Source organism: Oncorhynchus kisutch, linkage group LG10 (assembly GCF_002021735.2).
Source record: "Oncorhynchus kisutch isolate 150728-3 linkage group LG10, Okis_V2, whole genome shotgun sequence".
Taxonomy (NCBI): domain Eukaryota; kingdom Metazoa; phylum Chordata; class Actinopteri; order Salmoniformes; family Salmonidae; genus Oncorhynchus; species Oncorhynchus kisutch.
Window position 1 is genome coordinate 11,939,743 of NC_034183.2, and position 18,143 is coordinate 11,957,885.

The 18,143-nt window shown below is 42.0% G+C and overlaps 1 protein-coding gene across 14 annotated transcripts in view; it reads left to right on the top strand.

Annotated features, from left to right (window-relative positions):
- The window catches only part of LOC109898479 (receptor-type tyrosine-protein phosphatase eta), a 126,688-nt gene that overhangs the window by 91,642 nt on the left and 16,903 nt on the right, over positions 1 to 18,143 (top strand). For 7 of the 14 annotated variants that reach the window (XM_031833106.1, XM_031833114.1, XM_031833113.1 and 4 more), the window contains 10 exons: positions 2,589 to 2,849; positions 3,079 to 3,339; positions 6,543 to 6,803; positions 7,033 to 7,293; positions 8,435 to 8,695; positions 14,997 to 15,251; positions 15,431 to 15,691; positions 15,879 to 16,163; positions 16,339 to 16,602; positions 17,486 to 17,746. In XM_031833106.1, the coding sequence (XP_031688966.1) occupies positions 2,589 to 2,849; positions 3,079 to 3,339; positions 6,543 to 6,803; positions 7,033 to 7,293; positions 8,435 to 8,695; positions 14,997 to 15,251; positions 15,431 to 15,691; positions 15,879 to 16,163; positions 16,339 to 16,602; positions 17,486 to 17,746 (2,631 nt within the window). The remainder of the gene's footprint in view (positions 1 to 2,588; positions 2,850 to 3,078; positions 3,340 to 6,542; positions 6,804 to 7,032; positions 7,294 to 8,434; positions 8,696 to 14,996; positions 15,252 to 15,430; positions 15,692 to 15,878; positions 16,164 to 16,338; positions 16,603 to 17,485; positions 17,747 to 18,143) is intronic. The other 7 variants (XM_031833117.1, XM_031833118.1, XM_031833107.1 and 4 more) reach the window with 6 other exon arrangements.

Below are 18,143 nucleotides of genomic sequence, written 5' to 3' on the forward strand. Positions count from 1 at the left end.
TTTGAAAGAAAACGCCTGACATTTCAATCTGTTTTGGTGGGAGGAGTTTTGGCCTGCCCTGTGACATCACCCGGAGAATCATTTGTTTCAAGACCAATATGAACAAGTTCCAAACCTCTCTGCCAATAACAGCTAGTTTAACGTTTTCCCCAACTCCACTCAGACCTCTACTAGACAGTCTCAGCTAAATTCCTGCTTGACAAGTTGCTCTATTTGTAAATAACCTATATTTGTTCTTTTTTTTACCATTTAATTTAAAACAATCACAGTAAGTTACTTAATTGTTACCCAGACATGATTTGATATTGTGATGAAAATGGCGGCATTGTACTTTTAGTACTGATGTCTTTGAAGATATATTATTGTCTAGTGTAGACTTTTGCAGTATACCGTGTATACTGTGTACCGGGGTGTTATGAAATAGCCACGAGATGGTTTTTCAATACCGTCAATACTGTTGAAACTATTTATTCGAAGTTTTTCTATACAGTTTCATATTTGTAGCTACTTTTTAAGTAAATACCTGCAGTCAACGTGTGCAATATGTTAGAAGATAACGCAGATTGGGTTCTTTATTTCACCTGTCACATTATTTGACATTATTAAGCTTACTGTAGTTCACCAGAATAGTGAGCCAGTCACGTTTTACTTTATAAATAGCACAACTGGTGAGAGCTGGAGCCGGTGAGTCAAGCTGTGTATTGACAGGGGTTGCGTTTGATATTGAAAGTCACCTGTTGTTTTTTGCTTCAACGGAGTTGTCAGGGATGTGCAACTATAGTTTTCCTTCACAGAAAGTACATTAGTGCAACACATTCGGCAGAAAATTGCTTATTTTTCATCAGATGAGAACAGAAGCGCAATGCTATTTGGCTGGTAGGCTAAATCAGCTTACAAAGAAATAGTACAGTCTTTTCTTGCAAAAACTTTTCTAGCCATCATATTTCTAATGTTTATCATAGAGAGAATGTATCCAGCTACTTTTCCTAATGTTTTTCTTAAAGTTAATCTTACATTTTACCAAAGAAAAGTACGCTGGCTACACTGAGAAAAGTGCTGGAGTAAAGTAGCCGCACATCAGTCAGAGCTCTGTCTGCTGGTAGAATGCCCGTTCATGTGCAACTGAAGCGCAACATTTGTCTGATGCTGAGCAGAAATCACAATAAGAATCATTTTAGATCTGCGTTTACAAAACGCAGAAAGATATTTCTTATGCATTTATATATTTTTCCTGTATGTATAACTAAGAATTCTGCATTAATGCGACGCCTAAGTTTATTTAGCTAGTTGTCTAAGTAAGTGACTGAATTTATAAGGTGATGGGACATCATATTGTGTTGTCTTTCTGCCGTGTTTGAGAAGTTAAAGGCCTTTTGGATGAGTTATCTGTACAGCGGCCACAACTATCTTTCGATTTCCTTGAGTTTTTTCTCCTGTCTGTTCTCGGCCCGTTGTTTTCTCCCCCATCAGCCCGTCTGCTTCCATCTTCATCGAGCAGAGCAGGCAGTCCTGTTTCCCTAGCAACTCCGGACTCCACACAGACACAGCATTTACACCTGCTGCTCCAGGGCCAGTACTGTTCATTTGCACAATGTCTCTTGTTCACATTCGCTTGCAAATGTCCAAACTCCCCAAAAATTACAATCAGTAGCTACTATATATGTATAAGTATTGAGCTGGACTGCCTGTCTCTTTATAAAAAATGCTTTCGTTTGTGCTCGTTGGCATATTTAGCTAGCAGCCTCTATGGAAATTTGCTATCATTTATGCTAATTTTGTTAGCATTCTGGTAACAGACTCCCAAAGGGCTTCTAATTTTTTGGCGCCCCCTTCTGTACTGAGCCTGTAATACCGTAAATTCCTGCCTGAGAGAAGGACGTTATGATGATACACAAATCTGAATACCGCCCAACCCTTGTCTAGTGTCCCCTAAAATCACCTTTCTTGCTCATGTAGAACTTGAAGTCATCAGGAACCTCTCTGTCTCTGAAATCCCGACATCATCTGTGTCTCTGAGCTGGATTGAACCATTGGGAAACAGCTCCTTCTATAGAGTAGAGTGGACTGATTGCAGTAGAGATAAGAAATGAACTACCATTGAGAAAGCCTTTAATGTAACTGAGCTGACTACTGGAGTGCAATACAGACTCATAGTTGCTGCAGTCGCTGCTGATAAGACTACTGAAGGATTACCCATCATGTTTAACCAGTATATCTGTCAGTCACTGTAGTTTTGGTTCACATAATTCTCTCTTTTGGAGGGAGTGTAGACTCCAACTGATCCAGAATATTTAGGAAATGTGTTTATCTGCAATCAACTGCAAAATTGGGCTTGGATAGTGTGATTAAGTGCTTGTCCTTTATTGAAAACTCCTTTTTTTTGTCCCCAAAACGTTTCATGTCATTGATAATGCTTACTATCATTAAATATCGTTTTAGAGGTACCACTTTTGTGTCCTACATACTGACCTTAAATGTATGTAGAATTAGCATGCTTCTGATTATATATATAGACTGTATGGTGATTACCATGAATAATAATGATTCTGATGATCTTTTCCCAAAATATAACTTTCTTGCACGCACAGAGCCTGCAGTCATCAGGAACCTGACTGTCACTGAAATCACAACAGCATCTGTGTCTCTGAGCTGGATTGAACCATTGGGAAACAGCTCCTTCTATAGAGTAGAGTGGACTGATGGCAGTAGAGATATGAATACAACTACCAATGTGACAGCCTTTAATGTAACTGAGCTGACTGCTGGAGTGAAATACACATTCAAGGTCACTGCAGTGGCTGGTGATAATATAACTAAAGGAAAAGCTCAGGAGAAAGCACTCTTTACAAGTAAGCCTTTTCATTGGAATGGTCTTAATATTTTCTCTGAAGTGGAACCATGTAATGATTAGGTTAATATCTGTATTTAACAATGAGAGGGCAATAAGAGGAAGGGTAAGGTCCTCTTTCTTTTTTTGAATCAAAAGTGTTGAAATCCTGGGATAGAGTACTGTAGGTAGTTACTAGGTAATCTAATGGTGTGTTCTCCTCCCAAAATGTACATTTCTTGCATGCACAGAACCTGAAGTCATCAGGAACCTTAGTGTCTCTGAAATCACAACATCATCTGTGTCTCTGAGCTGGATTGAACCATTGGGAAACAGATCCTTCTATAGAGTAGAATGGACTGATGGCAGTAGAGATATGAATACAACTACCATTGAGACAGCCTTTAATGTAACTGAGCTGACTGCTGGAGTGAAGTACACATTCAGGGTCACTGCAGTGGCTGGAGATGAGATGACTGAAGGCAAAAATATCAGTGTTTCACTCTTTACAAGTAAGATGAAGTTTAAATTGTCTGGACTCTATTTCTTAACTGCTTTATGCAACGTTCTGTATCTGATATTTTTGAGTTGTAGAACTCTTGGTGTTAACGGAAATTTTTCATGTCAAGAGGCTGATCCATCCCTCTGGGCAGTGTATATTAGAGGCTGATCCATCCCTCTGGGCAGTGTATATTAGAGGCTGATCCATCCCTCTGGGCAGTGTATATTAGAGGGTGATCCATCCCTCTGGGAAGTGTATATTAGAGGCTGGTCCATCCCTCTGGGAAGTGTATATTATAGGCTGATCCATACCTCTGGGAAGTGTATATTAGAGACTGATCTATCCCTCTGGGCAGTGTATATTAGAGGCTGATCCATCCCGCTGGGCAGTGTATATTAGAGGCTGATCCATCCCTCTGGGCAGTGTATATTAGAGGCTGATCCATCCCTCTGGGAAGTGTATATTAGAGGCTGATCCATCCCTCTGGGAAGTGTATATTGTGTCCGTTAAAGGCCCAGTATAGTCACGTGATTTTCCTGTGTATTGTATTTTTCTACACTGTGATGTTGGAATAATACTCAGAAATGGTGAAGATTATGTTAATTCCCTTTTAATGTAAGAGCTGTTTGAAAGAAAACGCCTGACATTTCAATCTGTTTTGGTGGGAGGAGTTTTGGCCTGCCCTGTGACATCACCCGGAGAATCATTTGTTTCAAGACCAATATGAACAAGTTCCAAACCTCTCTGCCAATAACAGCTAGTTTAACGTTTTCCCCAACTCCACTCAGACCTCTACTAGACAGTCTCAGCTAAATTCCTGCTTGACAAGTTGCTCTATTTGTAAATAACCTATATTTGTTCTTTTTTTTACCATTTAATTTAAAACAATCACAGTAAGTTACTTAATTGTTACCCAGACATGATTTGATATTGTGATGAAAATGGCGGCATTGTACTTTTAGTACTGATGTCTTTGAAGATATATTATTGTCTAGTGTAGACTTTTGCGGTATACCGTGTATACTGTGTACCGGGGTGTTATGAAATAGCCACGAGATGGTTTTTCAATACCGTCAATACTGTTGAAACTATTTATTCGAAGTTTTTCTATACAGTTTCATATTTGTAGCTACTTTTTAAGTAAATACCTGCAGTCAACGTGTGCAATATGTTAGAAGATAACGCAGATTGGGTTCTTTATTTCACCTGTCACATTATTTGACATTATTAAGCTTACTGTAGTTCACCAGAATAGTGAGCCAGTCACGTTTTACTTTATAAATAGCACAACTGGTGAGAGCTGGAGCCGGTGAGTCAAGCTGTGTATTGACAGGGGTTGCGTTTGATATTGAAAGTCACCTGTTGTTTTTTGCTTCAACGGAGTTGTCAGGGATGTGCAACTATAGTTTTCCTTCACAGAAAGTACATTAGTGCAACACATTCGGCAGAAAATTGCTTATTTTTCATCAGATGAGAACAGAAGCGCAATGCTATTTGGCTGGTAGGCTAAATCAGCTTACAAAGAAATAGTACAGTCTTTTCTTGCAAAAACTTTTCTAGCCATCATATTTCTAATGTTTATCATAGAGAGAATGTATCCAGCTACTTTTCCTAATGTTTTTCTTAAAGTTAATCTTACATTTTACCAAAGAAAAGTACGCTGGCTACACTGAGAAAAGTGCTGGAGTAAAGTAGCCGCACATCAGTCAGAGCTCTGTCTGCTGGTAGAATGCCCGTTCATGTGCAACTGAAGCGCAACATTTGTCTGATGCTGAGCAGAAATCACAATAAGAATCATTTTAGATCTGCGTTTACAAAACGCAGAAAGATATTTCTTATGCATTTATATATTTTTCCTGTATGTATAACTAAGAATTCTGCATTAATGCGACGCCTAAGTTTATTTAGCTAGTTGTCTAAGTAAGTGACTGAATTTATAAGGTGATGGGACATCATATTGTGTTGTCTTTCTGCCGTGTTTGAGAAGTTAAAGGCCTTTTGGATGAGTTATCTGTACAGCGGCCACAACTATCTTTCGATTTCCTTGAGTTTTTTCTCCTGTCTGTTCTCGGCCCGTTGTTTTCTCCCCCATCAGCCCGTCTGCTTCCATCTTCATCGAGCAGAGCAGGCAGTCCTGTTTCCCTAGCAACTCCGGACTCCACACAGACACAGCATTTACACCTGCTGCTCCAGGGCCAGTACTGTTCATTTGCACAATGTCTCTTGTTCACATTCGCTTGCAAATGTCCAAACTCCCCAAAAATTACAATCAGTAGCTACTATATATGTATAAGTATTGAGCTGGACTGCCTGTCTCTTTATAAAAAATGCTTTCGTTTGTGCTCGTTGGCATATTTAGCTAGCAGCCTCTATGGAAATTTGCTATCATTTATGCTAATTTTGTTAGCATTCTGGTAACAGACTCCCAAAGGGCTTCTAATTTTTTGGCGCCCCCTTCTGTACTGAGCCTGTAATACCGTAAATTCCTGCCTGAGAGAAGGACGTTATGATGATACACAAATCTGAATACCGCCCAACCCTTGTCTAGTGTCCCCTAAAATCACCTTTCTTGCTCATGTAGAACTTGAAGTCATCAGGAACCTCTCTGTCTCTGAAATCCCGACATCATCTGTGTCTCTGAGCTGGATTGAACCATTGGGAAACAGCTCCTTCTATAGAGTAGAGTGGACTGATGGCAGTAGAGATAAGAAATGAACTACCATTGAGACAGCCTTTAATGTAACTGAGCTGACTACTGGAGTGCAATACAGACTCATAGTTGCTGCAGTCGCTGCTGATAAGACTACTGAAGGATTACCCATCATGTTTAACCAGTATATCTGTCAGTCACTGTAGTTTTGGTTCACATAATTCTCTCTTTTGGAGGGAGTGTAGACTCCAACTGATCCAGAATATTTAGGAAATGTGTTTATCTGCAATCAACTGCAAAATTGGGCTTGGATAGTGTGATTAAGTGCTTGTCCTTTATTGAAAACTCCTTTTTTTTGTCCCCAAAACGTTTCATGTCATTGATAATGCTTACTATCTTTAAATATCGTTTTAGAGGTACCACTTTTGTGTCCTACATACTGACCTTAAATGTATGTAGAATTAGCATGCTTCTGATTATATATATAGACTGTATGGTGATTACCATGAATAATAATGATTCTGATGATCTTTTCCCAAAATATAACTTTCTTGCACGCACAGAGCCTGCAGTCATCAGGAACCTGACTGTCACTGAAATCACAACAGCATCTGTGTCTCTGAGCTGGATTGAACCATTGGGAAACAGCTCCTTCTATAGAGTAGAGTGGACTGATGGCAGTAGAGATATGAATACAACTACCAATGTGACAGCCTTTAATGTAACTGAGCTGACTGCTGGAGTGAAATACACATTCAAGGTCACTGCAGTGGCTGGTGATAATATAACTACAGGAAAAGCTCAGGAGAAAGCACTCTTTACAAGTAAGCCTTTTCATTGGAATGGTCTTAATATTTTCTCTGAAGTGGAACCATGTAATGATTAGGTTAATATCTGTATTTAACAATGAGAGGGCAATAAGAGGAAGAGTAAGGTCCTCTTTCTTTTTTTGAATCAAAAGTGTTGAAATCCTGGGATAGAGTACTGTAGGTAGTTACTAGGTAATCTAATGGTGTGTTCTCCTCCCAAAATGTACATTTCTTGCATGCGCAGAACCTGAAGTCATCAGGAACCTTAGTGTCTCTGAAATCACAACATCATCTGTGTCTCTGAGCTGGATTGAACCATTGGGAAACAGATCCTTCTATAGAGTAGAATGGACTGATGGCAGTAGAGATATGAATACAACTACCATTGAGACAGCCTTTAATGTAACTGAGCTGACTGCTGGAGTGAAGTACACATTCAGGGTCACTGCAGTGGCTGGAGATGAGATGACTGAAGGCAAAAATATCAGTGTTTCACTCTTTACAAGTAAGATTAAGTTTAAATTGTCTGGACTCTATTTCTTAACTGCTTTATGCAACGTTCTGTATCTGATATTTTTGAGTTGTAGAACTCTTGGTGTTAACGGACATTTTTCATGTCAAGAGGCTGATCCATCCCTCTGGGCAGTGTATATTGTGTCCGTTAAAGGCCCAGTATAGTCACGTGATTTTCCTGCGTATTGTATTTTTCTACACTGTGATGTTGGAATAATACTCAGAAATGGTGAAGATTATGTTAATTCCCTTTTAATGTAAGAGCTGTTTGAAAGAAAACGCCTGACATTTCAATCTGTTTTGGTGGGAGGAGTTTTGGCCTGCCCTGTGACATCACCCGGAGAATCATTTGTTTCAAGACCAATATGAACGAGTTCCAAACCTCTCTGCCAATAACAGCTAGTTTAAAGTTTATGCTAATTTTGTTAGCATTCTGGTAACAGACTCCCAAAGGGCTTCTAATTTTTTGGCGCCCCCTTCTGTACTGAGCCTGTAATACCGTAAATTCCTGCCTGAGAGAAGGACGTTATGATGATACACAAATCTGAATACCGCCCAACCCTTGTCTAGTGTCCCCTAAAATCACCTTTCTTGCTCATGTACAACTTGAAGTCATCAGGAACCTCTCTGTCTCTGAAATCCAGACATCATCTGTGTCTCTGAGCTGGATTGTAGTAGAGTGGACTGATGGCAGTAGAGATATGAATTGAACTACCATTGAGACAGCCTTTAATGTAACTGAGCATTTTTAACCAGTATATCTGTCAGTCACTGTAGTTTTGGTTCACATAATTCTCTCTTTTGAAGGGAGTGTAGACTCCAACTGATCCAGAATATTTAGGAAATGTGTTTATCTGCAATCAACTGCAAAATTGGGCTTGTATAGTGTGATTAAGTGCTTGTCCTTTATTGAAAACTCCTTTTTTTGTCCCCAAAACGTTTCATGTCATTGATAATGCTTAATATCTTTAAATATGGTTTTAGAGGTACCACTTTTGTGTCCTACATACTGACCTTAAATGTATGTAGAATTATCATGCTTCTGATCATATATATCGAGTGTATGGTGAATACCATGAATAATAATGATTCTGGTGATCTTTTCCCAAAATATAACTTTCTTGCACGCACAGAGCCTGCAGTCATCAGGAACCTGACTGTCACTGAAATCACAACATCATCTGTGTCTCTGAGCTGGACTGAACCATTCGGAAACAGATCCTTCTTCAGAGTAGAATGGACTGATGGCATTACCAATGGCAGTCAGAATACCCCAGAAACCTCTTTTAATGTTACTGCTCTCACTCCTGGAGTGCAGTACCTCTTCACAGTCACTGCAGTGGCTGGAGATAACACAACTGTAGGACAGAGCAAGACAGTTTCTAAGTATACAAGTAAGTAACTCAGACACTTTTATGTCAGATTGTTTCAATGCCACAGATACTATTCATATTCATTGATATGCTAACCTCCCCTGTTAATGTAATGGTGAGAGGTTAGCATTTGGGGGGGGGGGGGGGGTATAATATTTGTGTGTCTACATTTCTCACTCATAATTATTCATATTTTATTCAGGATTATGCATAATCATTGTAGCATCCAAAACAAAAACCAAACGCATCCAACAAACTTTAAGTCACGAGCTTGATGTAGCCATGGCATGCTATGAATATGGGACCAAATACTTCTCATTTTACTACTTTAATAAACAAAGTGAATTTGTCCCTATACTTTTGGTCACCTAAAATTGGCGGACACATTTTTTAAGGAATCTGTGACCAACAGATGCATATCTGTATTCCCAGGCATGTGAATTCCATAGATTAGGGCTTAATCAATGTATTTCAATTGACTGATTTCCCTATTAGAACTGTAGCTCAGTAAAATCTTTTAAATGGTTGCATGTTGCGTTAATATTTTTGTTCAATGTGTCAAAACCCCCCAAAAATGCTGCCTTGCCCTGTTATTGTAATGGTGAGAGGTTACTATGTCTTGGGGGGTATGACATTTGTGCGTCTGTAACTCTCTCACTCATCATTATTCACAATTTTTTATCCATAATAATGCCAGCATCAACATTAATATAGATTCAGTTAGAAACATATCCTATTCTTATTTTGAGGCTATGCAGTGTTTGTTTAAAATTTGAGTAAAACAATATTATATTTTGGGTTCTGATGGGGTATGATAGTTTAACAAATTTCATGGCATTCATAAGTTATATTCTTCAACATTCAATGGTTATATACACTAAATCACAAGAAGTATGTGGACAGAGTATTAATATCGAAGTTGTCCCCCCATTAGATGCTATAACAGCCTCAACTCTTCTGGGAAGGCTTTCCGCTACATGTTGGAACCTTGCTGCTGGGTCTTGCTTTAATTTGGCTAGAAGAGCATGAGTGAGGTCGGGCACTGTTGGGTGATTAGGCCTGGCTCGCAGTCGACGTTCCAATTCATCCCAAAGGTGTTCTATGCGGTTGAGGTTAGGGTTCCATGCGGGCCAGTCAAGTTCTTCGACACCGCTCTCGACAGACCACTTCTGTATGGATGTCGCTCTGTGCACGGGGGCATTGTCATACAGAAACAGCAAAGGGAATGGACTACAGATAAATTACAGAAGTGGGAGTTCTTCAAGGACAAGATTGTCTTCTGTGGACGTGAAATTGACCGCAATGGATTGCGCAAAACACAGGACAAAATCGATGCAGTGGTACAGGCACCACAACCGCAAAATATCACCTGTCAAATCAAATCAAATTTATTTATATAGCCCTTCGTACATCAGCTGATATCTCCAGGTGCTGTACAGAAACCCAGCCTAAAACCCCAAACAGCAAGCAATGCAGGTGTAGAAGCACGGTGGCTAGGAAAAACTCCCTAGAAAGGCCAAAACCTAGGAAGAAACTTAGAGAGGAACCAGGCTATGTGGGGTGGCCAGTCCTCTTCTGGCTGTGCCGGGTGGAGATTATAACAGAACATGGCCAAGATGTTCAAATGTTTATAAATGACCAGCATGGTCAAATAATAATAATCACAGGCAGAACAGTTGAAACTGGAGCAGCAGCACGGCCAGGTGGACTGGGGACAGCAAGGAGTCATCATGCCCGGTAGTCCTGAGGCATGGTCCTAGGGCTCAGGTCCTCCGAGAGAGACAAAGAGAGAATTAGAGAGAGCATACTTAAATTCACACAGGACACCGGATAGGACAGGAGAGGTACTCCAGATATAACAAACTGACCCTAGCCCCCTGACACATAAACTACTGCAGCATATATACTGGAGGCTGAGACAGGAGGGGTCAGGAGACACTGTGGCCCCATCCGATGACATCCCCGGACAGGGCCAAACAGGAAGGATATAACCCCACCCACTTTGCCAAAGCCCCCACACCACTAGAGGGATATCTTCAACCACCAACTTACCATCCTGAGACAAGGCCGAGTATAGCCCACAAAGATCTCCGCCACGGCACAACCCAAGGGGGGGGGGGGGTGCGCCAACCCAGACAGGAAGATCACATCAGTGACTCAACCCACTCAAGTGACGCACCCCTCCTAGGGACGGTATGAAAGAGCCCTAGTAAGCCAGTGACTCAGCCCCTGTAATAGGGTTAGAGGCAGAGAATCCCAGTGGATAGAGGGGAACCGGCCAGGCAGAGACAGCAAGGGCGGTTCGTTGCTCCAGAGCCTTTCCGTTCACCTTCACACTCCTGGGCCAGACTACACTCAATCATATGACCCACTGAAGAGATGAGTCTTCAGTAAAGACTTAAAGGTTGAGACCGAGTTTGCGTCTCTCACATGGGTAGGCAGACTATTCCATAAAAATTGAGCTCTATAGGAGAAAGCCCTGCCTCCATCTGTTTGCTTAGAAATTCTAGGGACAATTAGGAGGCCTGCGTCTTGTGACCTTAGCGTACGTGTAGGTATGTACGGCAGGACCAAATCAGAGAGATAGGTAGGAGCAAGCCCATGTAATGCTTTGTAGGTTAGCAGTAAAACCTTGAAATCAGCCCTTGCCTTGACAGGAAGCCAGTGTAGGGAGGCTAGCATTGGAATAATATGATCCATTTTTTTGGTTCTAGTCAGTATTCTAGCAGCCGTATTTAGCACTAACTGAAGTTTATTTAGTGCTTTATCCGGGTAGCCGGAAAATAGAGCATTGCAGTAGTCTAACCTAGAAGTGACAAAAGCATGGATACATTTTTCTGCATCATTTTTGGACAGAAAGTTTCTGATTTTTGCAATGTTACGTAGATGGAAAAAAAGTGTCCTTGAAATGGTCTTGATATGTTCTTCAAAAGAGAGATCAGGGTCCAGAGTAACCTAGAACAAGCATCTCTGTTTTGTCCGAGTTTAAAAGTAGAACGTTTGCAGCCATCCACTTCCTTATGTCTAAAACACATGCTTCTAGCGAGGGCAATTTTGGGGCTTCACCATGTTTCATTGAAATGTACAGCTGTGTGTCATCCGCATAGCAGTGAAAGTTAACATTATGTTTTCGAATGACATCCCCAAGAGGTAAAATATATAGTGAAAACAATAGTGGTCCTAAAACGGGACCTTGAGGAACACCGAAATTTACAGTTGATTTGTCAGAGGGCAAACCATTCACAGAGACAAACTGATATCTTTCCGACAGATAAGATCTAAACCAGGCCAGAACTTGTCCGTGTAGACCAATTAGGGTTTCCACTCTCTCCAAAAGAATGTGGTGATCGATGGTATCAAAAGCAGCACTCCGTGAAATGTTCTAAGGTTAATTTGCCAGGGCGGTAGGTAGCCTAGTGTTTAGAGCATTGGACCAGTAGCTGAAATGTTTCTAGGTCGAATCTCTGAGCTGACAAGGTAAAAATCTATCATGCTGCCCCTGAACAAGGCAGTTAACTCACTGTTCCTAGGCCGCCATTGTAAATAAGAATTTGTTCTTAACTGACTTGCCTCGTTAAATAAGAAAATAAATATAGAACCTAACACAATGTACCAAGGATGTTTGATGTGGGGAATGATAGTCAATGCCAACATCAGGTTTTGCAGCAACTACATAAAGGGCATGTTGGAATTGTCAAAATGAAGCTGCTCATGAGAAGCCACTTCTGGTGGCCTGGTCTGGATCAACAAAAATTAAGCTGTTTGCGAGGAGCCACTTCTGGTGGTCTGGTCTGGATCAAGAAACAATGAAGCTGTTCGAGGATCCACTTCTGGTGGCCCGGTTTGGATCAACAGATAGAAAACAATGAACAGCAAGCGGCACTGGAGTGCCAAGTCTAGGTCCTTATCAGCTTCCACCCCCAAGCCATAAGACTCCTGAACATCTAATCTAATAGCTACCCAGACTATTTGCGTTGCCCCCCCTCCCCCCCCTTCTTTTACGCGGCTGCTACTCTCTGTTATTATCTATGCATAATAACTTTAATAACTCTACATACATGTACATATTACCTCAATTACCTCGACTAACCGGTACCACCGCACATTGACTCTCTACCGGTACCCCCTGTATATAGTCTCGCTATTGTTATTTTACTGCTGCTCTTTAATTACTTCTTCCTTTTATTTCTTATTCTTATTCATATGTTTTAAACTGCATTTTTCATTAGGGGCTTGTTAGTAAGCATATAACTAATACAAATGTGATTTGATTTGATAGCGGATGTTTGGAAACCCTCCACATGCCTGCTCCTGTCCCAGTCCACCCAGGGGTATGGCCCACAGAGCCATGGCAGAGAATTCATGTGGACTATACTGGTCCCTTTGAAAAGCACATGTTTCTGGTTATAGTTGATGCCCATTCCAAATGGCCAGAGGTGTTTTGCACTGACTCTTCCACCTCAGCTCAGACGATAGAGTGTCTCAGAACAACGTTTGCACACTTCGGATTGCCTCTGCAGCTGGTATGCGACAACACGCAAGCTTTCGTAAGTGACGAGTTTACAAGATTCATGTCAGTAAATGGAATCAACCTCAGCTCCGTACCACCCTGCCACCAATGGGCTGGCAGAACGCTTTGTGCAAACCCTAAAGCAAGGACTCGACAAATGAAAGCCCAGCAGCACTAATGTTTGGGAGGCCTCTCCGCACACAGCTGGACATCATGAAGCCAAACAGGTGTAATGAAGTGCTGAACAAAGAAGCCAAGATGCTCTCCGGGGGCCGGGAACGCCATCTCCAAACAGGACAAGAAGTGATGGTGCGAGACTACAGAAGGGGAGGGAAATGGACAAGAGGGACAGTACAGGCACAAACGGAACCCAGAACTTACCAGATTCAAGTGACCCCAGTCCTAATGTGGTGGCGTCACATTAACAAAATGCATTCCACGGAAAACAGCACAACAACTGAGAGAGAACAGGCACAGAGAGCTCCTGGGAGTGACACGCATGGAACTGTAGAGGACGGTGGGGCAGTATAGAGACACCAGGCTGAAAGAAGGGAATGTGTGGATGAAGGTGCTGCTATAGCAGAAACTATTATGGAGCAAGCACACACTGAGGATGTGCAGGAGTCTCCAGACAATCCAAGGCGCTACCCAGAACAAAGGCCCTGTCCAGACAGATTGGACTTATAAGCAAACAAACACAACCAAAAACGTACACTGTTCAAGTTCAAATCAAAGATGCAAAATAACTACAACAATTTCTGGGAAATGTTTCACTTGTGGTTTGGTAAAAGTAATTCTCATTGTATTAGAGTAGGAATGTTCTGTTCTGTTAATTACTGTCCCCTTTAAGAACGGAGTGCCCTTGGTCATGCGTAGTGTTGCTCTATGTTATTCTTGTACTAACCAGCTTTAGTAAATGTGAAGCTCCAGTTCACTTCCTTGGAGTCTTTCTTATTATATAAATGAGTAATACAAGCTAAGACACTATAGCCAAATCCACTCATTTGATGGGGTGTCCACATACTTTGGTATATATAGTGTATGTAAATAATGCAAAAGTAAAAAATAAATGATGTAGCAAGCAATCGATCAATGCGGTGGCAGGTGACCTAGTGGTTAGAGCGTTGGGCCAGTAACTAAAAGGTTGCTAGATTAAATTCCTGAGCTGACAAGGTAGATATCTGCATTTCTGCCACTGAACAAGGCAGTTAACACACTGTTCCTAGGCTGTCATTGTAAATACGAATTTGTTCTTCATTGACTTGCCTAGTTAAATAAAGGTAAAATAAAAAATGTATGAAAATAAGAATATTAGTCAGCAGCATACCACCCTGTGTTCCACTGCTGGCTGGCTTCTTAAGCTAAGCAAGGTTGGTCCTGGTTTGTCCCTAGATGGGAGACCAGATGCTGCTGGAAGTGGTGTTGGAGGTCCAGTAGGAGGCACTCTTTCCTCAGGTCTAAAAATGTTTCCCATTTCCCTGTGTAGGGTGCTGTCTTTTGGATGGGACGTTGAACGGTTGTCCTGACTCTCTGTGGTCACTAAATATCCCATGGCACTTATTGTAAGAGTAGGGCTGTTAACCCCGGTGTCCTGGCTAAATTCCCAATCTGGGCCTCATACCATCATGGCCACCTGATCATCCCCAGTTTACAATTGGCTCATTCATCCTCTCCCCTGTAACTATTCCCCAGGTTGTTGCTGTAAATGAGAGTGTATTCTCAGTCAACTTACCTTATTAAAATAAAATCACATTGTTTTTAAATGTTTATATTAGTGTCAGTTAAAAACAAATCCCTATTCCTCCGTTACAGAGCCTGCAGTTGTCCGCAACCTTTATGTCTCTGAAATCACAACATCATCTGTGTCTCTGAACTGGACTCAACCAGAGGGAAACAGCTTCTTCTATAGAGTAAAGTGGATTGGTGCCAATATTAGTCAGAATGTCCCAAAAACCTTCACTACCATTACTGGGCTGACTGCTGGAATGCAGTACATCTTCACAGTCTCTGCAGTGGCTGGAGATAACACAACTGTAGGAGAAGAGAGTCAAATAATCACTTTAACAAGTATGTTATTTTGCAAGTATTATTTTAGGATTCAAAGGATATGGATTCATGGATAAGGTGGAAATGTCAATGTCGAAAATGGCAAAACAATCTAACCAAAGTTGGTTGTGGTTTTGTCTTTTCTGTCCATATTTTCCTTCAGTCATTGCAATGAACCTTTTCGATTTTGCTTTTGACAGAGCCTGCACAACCTGTGGACATTGTGGCTACGAGACGAGGAACCAGTCAGCTGAATGTGACATGGACCTTGCATAACGGGACTGTGGAATACTACAGCGTGAACATATTTAATGCTGCTTTGAACTATACATCCAGCAATACCACACAGACCAGGGAGGCCAGCTTCACTGGGTTACAGCCTGGGAGGGTTTATGAAGTCACAGTGACTGCTGTAGCTGGAGACTTTAGGAACCAGTCTGCTCAGGTCCAGTTAGCCACCAGTAAGTCATGGTCAATGATGCCCATACTATGTATTTACTGTAGTTTGAAGTTGATAAAAGTTTGTATGAGAGTGTGAGAATGTTTTCTCTGGTTTTGTCCTGAAGAAAAAGCACCTAATGTGTGTTTGTGTGAATGAGAATTTGTGTTTGCAACTTTCCTAGCATCACTCTTATTTCTCCTCCATAGATCCCAACCCACCTGGACCCCTCACCATCACAGAGAGGACAACCAGCTCCCTCGTTGTCCAATGGACAACCCCGGGTCTAATGATTGGAGCGCAAGGCATCTCCTATAACATCAGCTACCAGCTTAATGGGACTGGTTTAGGAGAGAGAAACCTGTCTTCCTCTACCACTAGTCTCAGCAGTAACCTGACCTCTCTGTCCTCTGGGACTTGCTACACCATCACAGTGAAAACCATGGGACCTCAGAATCTAGAAAGCACCAGTGTTTATGCATCGGAATGTACCTGTGAGTAGACTTGTGACAACCGTTCAGTAGACTGTGCTCTGGGTGACGTTTTGACTGTGAAAATGTTGCAGAAATATTCTGAAACCTTTCTAATAATCCTACATGCCTTAACACATTTCATATCCTAGTAAGATCACTGATTTAAGGTAGATTGTTTTCTCTCCCTTCCTCCTAGTACCCAAACCAGTGGTGAACCTCACAGCCACCCCGTTGTCCAACTCCTCATGTAAGCTACAGTGGACTGACCCTGTGGAGGTTAAGAACTACTACACCTATAGAGTCCAGTACATAAAGGCTACAGGCCCTGTACCGAAAACAGTCAGTACCAACTTCACACAAGTCAATGACCTAGAACCTGGGACTGGCTACAACTTCACTGTTACCACGGTAGCAGCAACGGGAAGCGAAGGATCTCCAGAACGCACATTCTGTAACACTAGTAAGCCAAATCAAATCAAATCAAATTTATTTATATAGCCCTTCGTACATCAGCTGATATCTCAAAGTGCTGTACAGAAACCCAGCCTAAAACCCCAAACAGCAAGCAATGCAGGTGTAGAAGCACGGTGGCTAGGAAAAACTCCCTAGAAAGGCCAATACCTAGGAAGAAACCTAGAGAGGAACCAGGCTATGTGGGGTGGCCAGTCCTCTTCTGGCTGTGCCGGGTGGAGATTATAACAGAACATGGTCAAGATGTTCAATGTTCATAAATGACCAGCATGGTCAAATAATAATAAGGCAGAACAGTTGAAACTAGAGCAGCAGCACAGTCAGGTGGAAGTTGAAACTGGAGCAGCAGCATGGCCAGGTAGACTGGGGACAGCAAGGAGTCATCATGTCAGGTAGTCCTGGGGCATGGTCCTAGGGCTCAGGTCAGTTGAAACTGGAACAGCAGCATGGCCAGGTGGACTGGGGACAGCAAGGAGTCATCATGTCAGGTAGTCCTGGGGCATGGTCCTAGGGCTCAGGTCCTCCGAGAGAGAGAAAGAAAGAGAGAAGAAGAGAATTAGAGAACGCACACTTAGATTCACACAGGACACCGAATAGGACAGGAGAAGTACTCCAGATATAACAAACTGACCCCAGCCCCCCGACACATAAACTACTGCAGCATAAATACTGGAGGCTGAGACAGGAGGGTTGCCAGTGTTCTAAACTTCCAAAGGTATTCGTAGAGGAATCCAAGAGAAATGCAAGTGCATTCTAGTCAGCCAGCAAACTGCAGTTACTCTGGGGTAGTCAGGAGGTGTATAACACTGTCTGCGATATGATTCTGTGTTATAGATGATATTAATATGATATCTGCCGTCTTTGCCCTTCAGAGCCCAACGTGGTCAGTAACCTCACGTTCGAGGGTCTGAACACAACCACTATCAGACTTTCCTGGCTCAAGCCAAATGACCACAAACCAACCTACTCCTATCTGGTGACCATCTCCAAGAATGGTTCTGTGGTAGAGATCTCAACCATGGTCGAGATGTACACCTTCACCAATCTCACTCCTGGGAACTGTTATAACTGCTCTGTGGTCACGGTCGTCCAGGATGTTAAGTCTGATTCAACGGAGACGATAATCTGCACAAGTACAGTTCTAAAGATCCCCCTTCCTCCCTTCAACCCTTCCTCCCTTCAACCCTTCCTTCCTTCAACCCTTCATCCCTTCAACCCTTCCTCCCTTCAACCCTTCTTCCTTTCAACCCTTCTTCCTTTCAACCCTTCTTCCTTTCAACCCTTCCTCCCTTCAACCCTTCCTCCCTTCAACCCTTCATCCCTTCAATCTTTCAACCTTTCTTCCTTTCAACCCTTCATCCCTTCAACCCTTCATCCCTTCAATCTTTCAAACTTCAACCCTTCCTCCCTTCAATCCTTCAACCCTTCATCTATTCCTCCCTTCAACCCTTCATCCCTTCAACCCTTCATCTATTCCTCCCTTCAACCCTTCATCCCTTCAAACCTTCATCCCTTCATCTATTCCTCCCT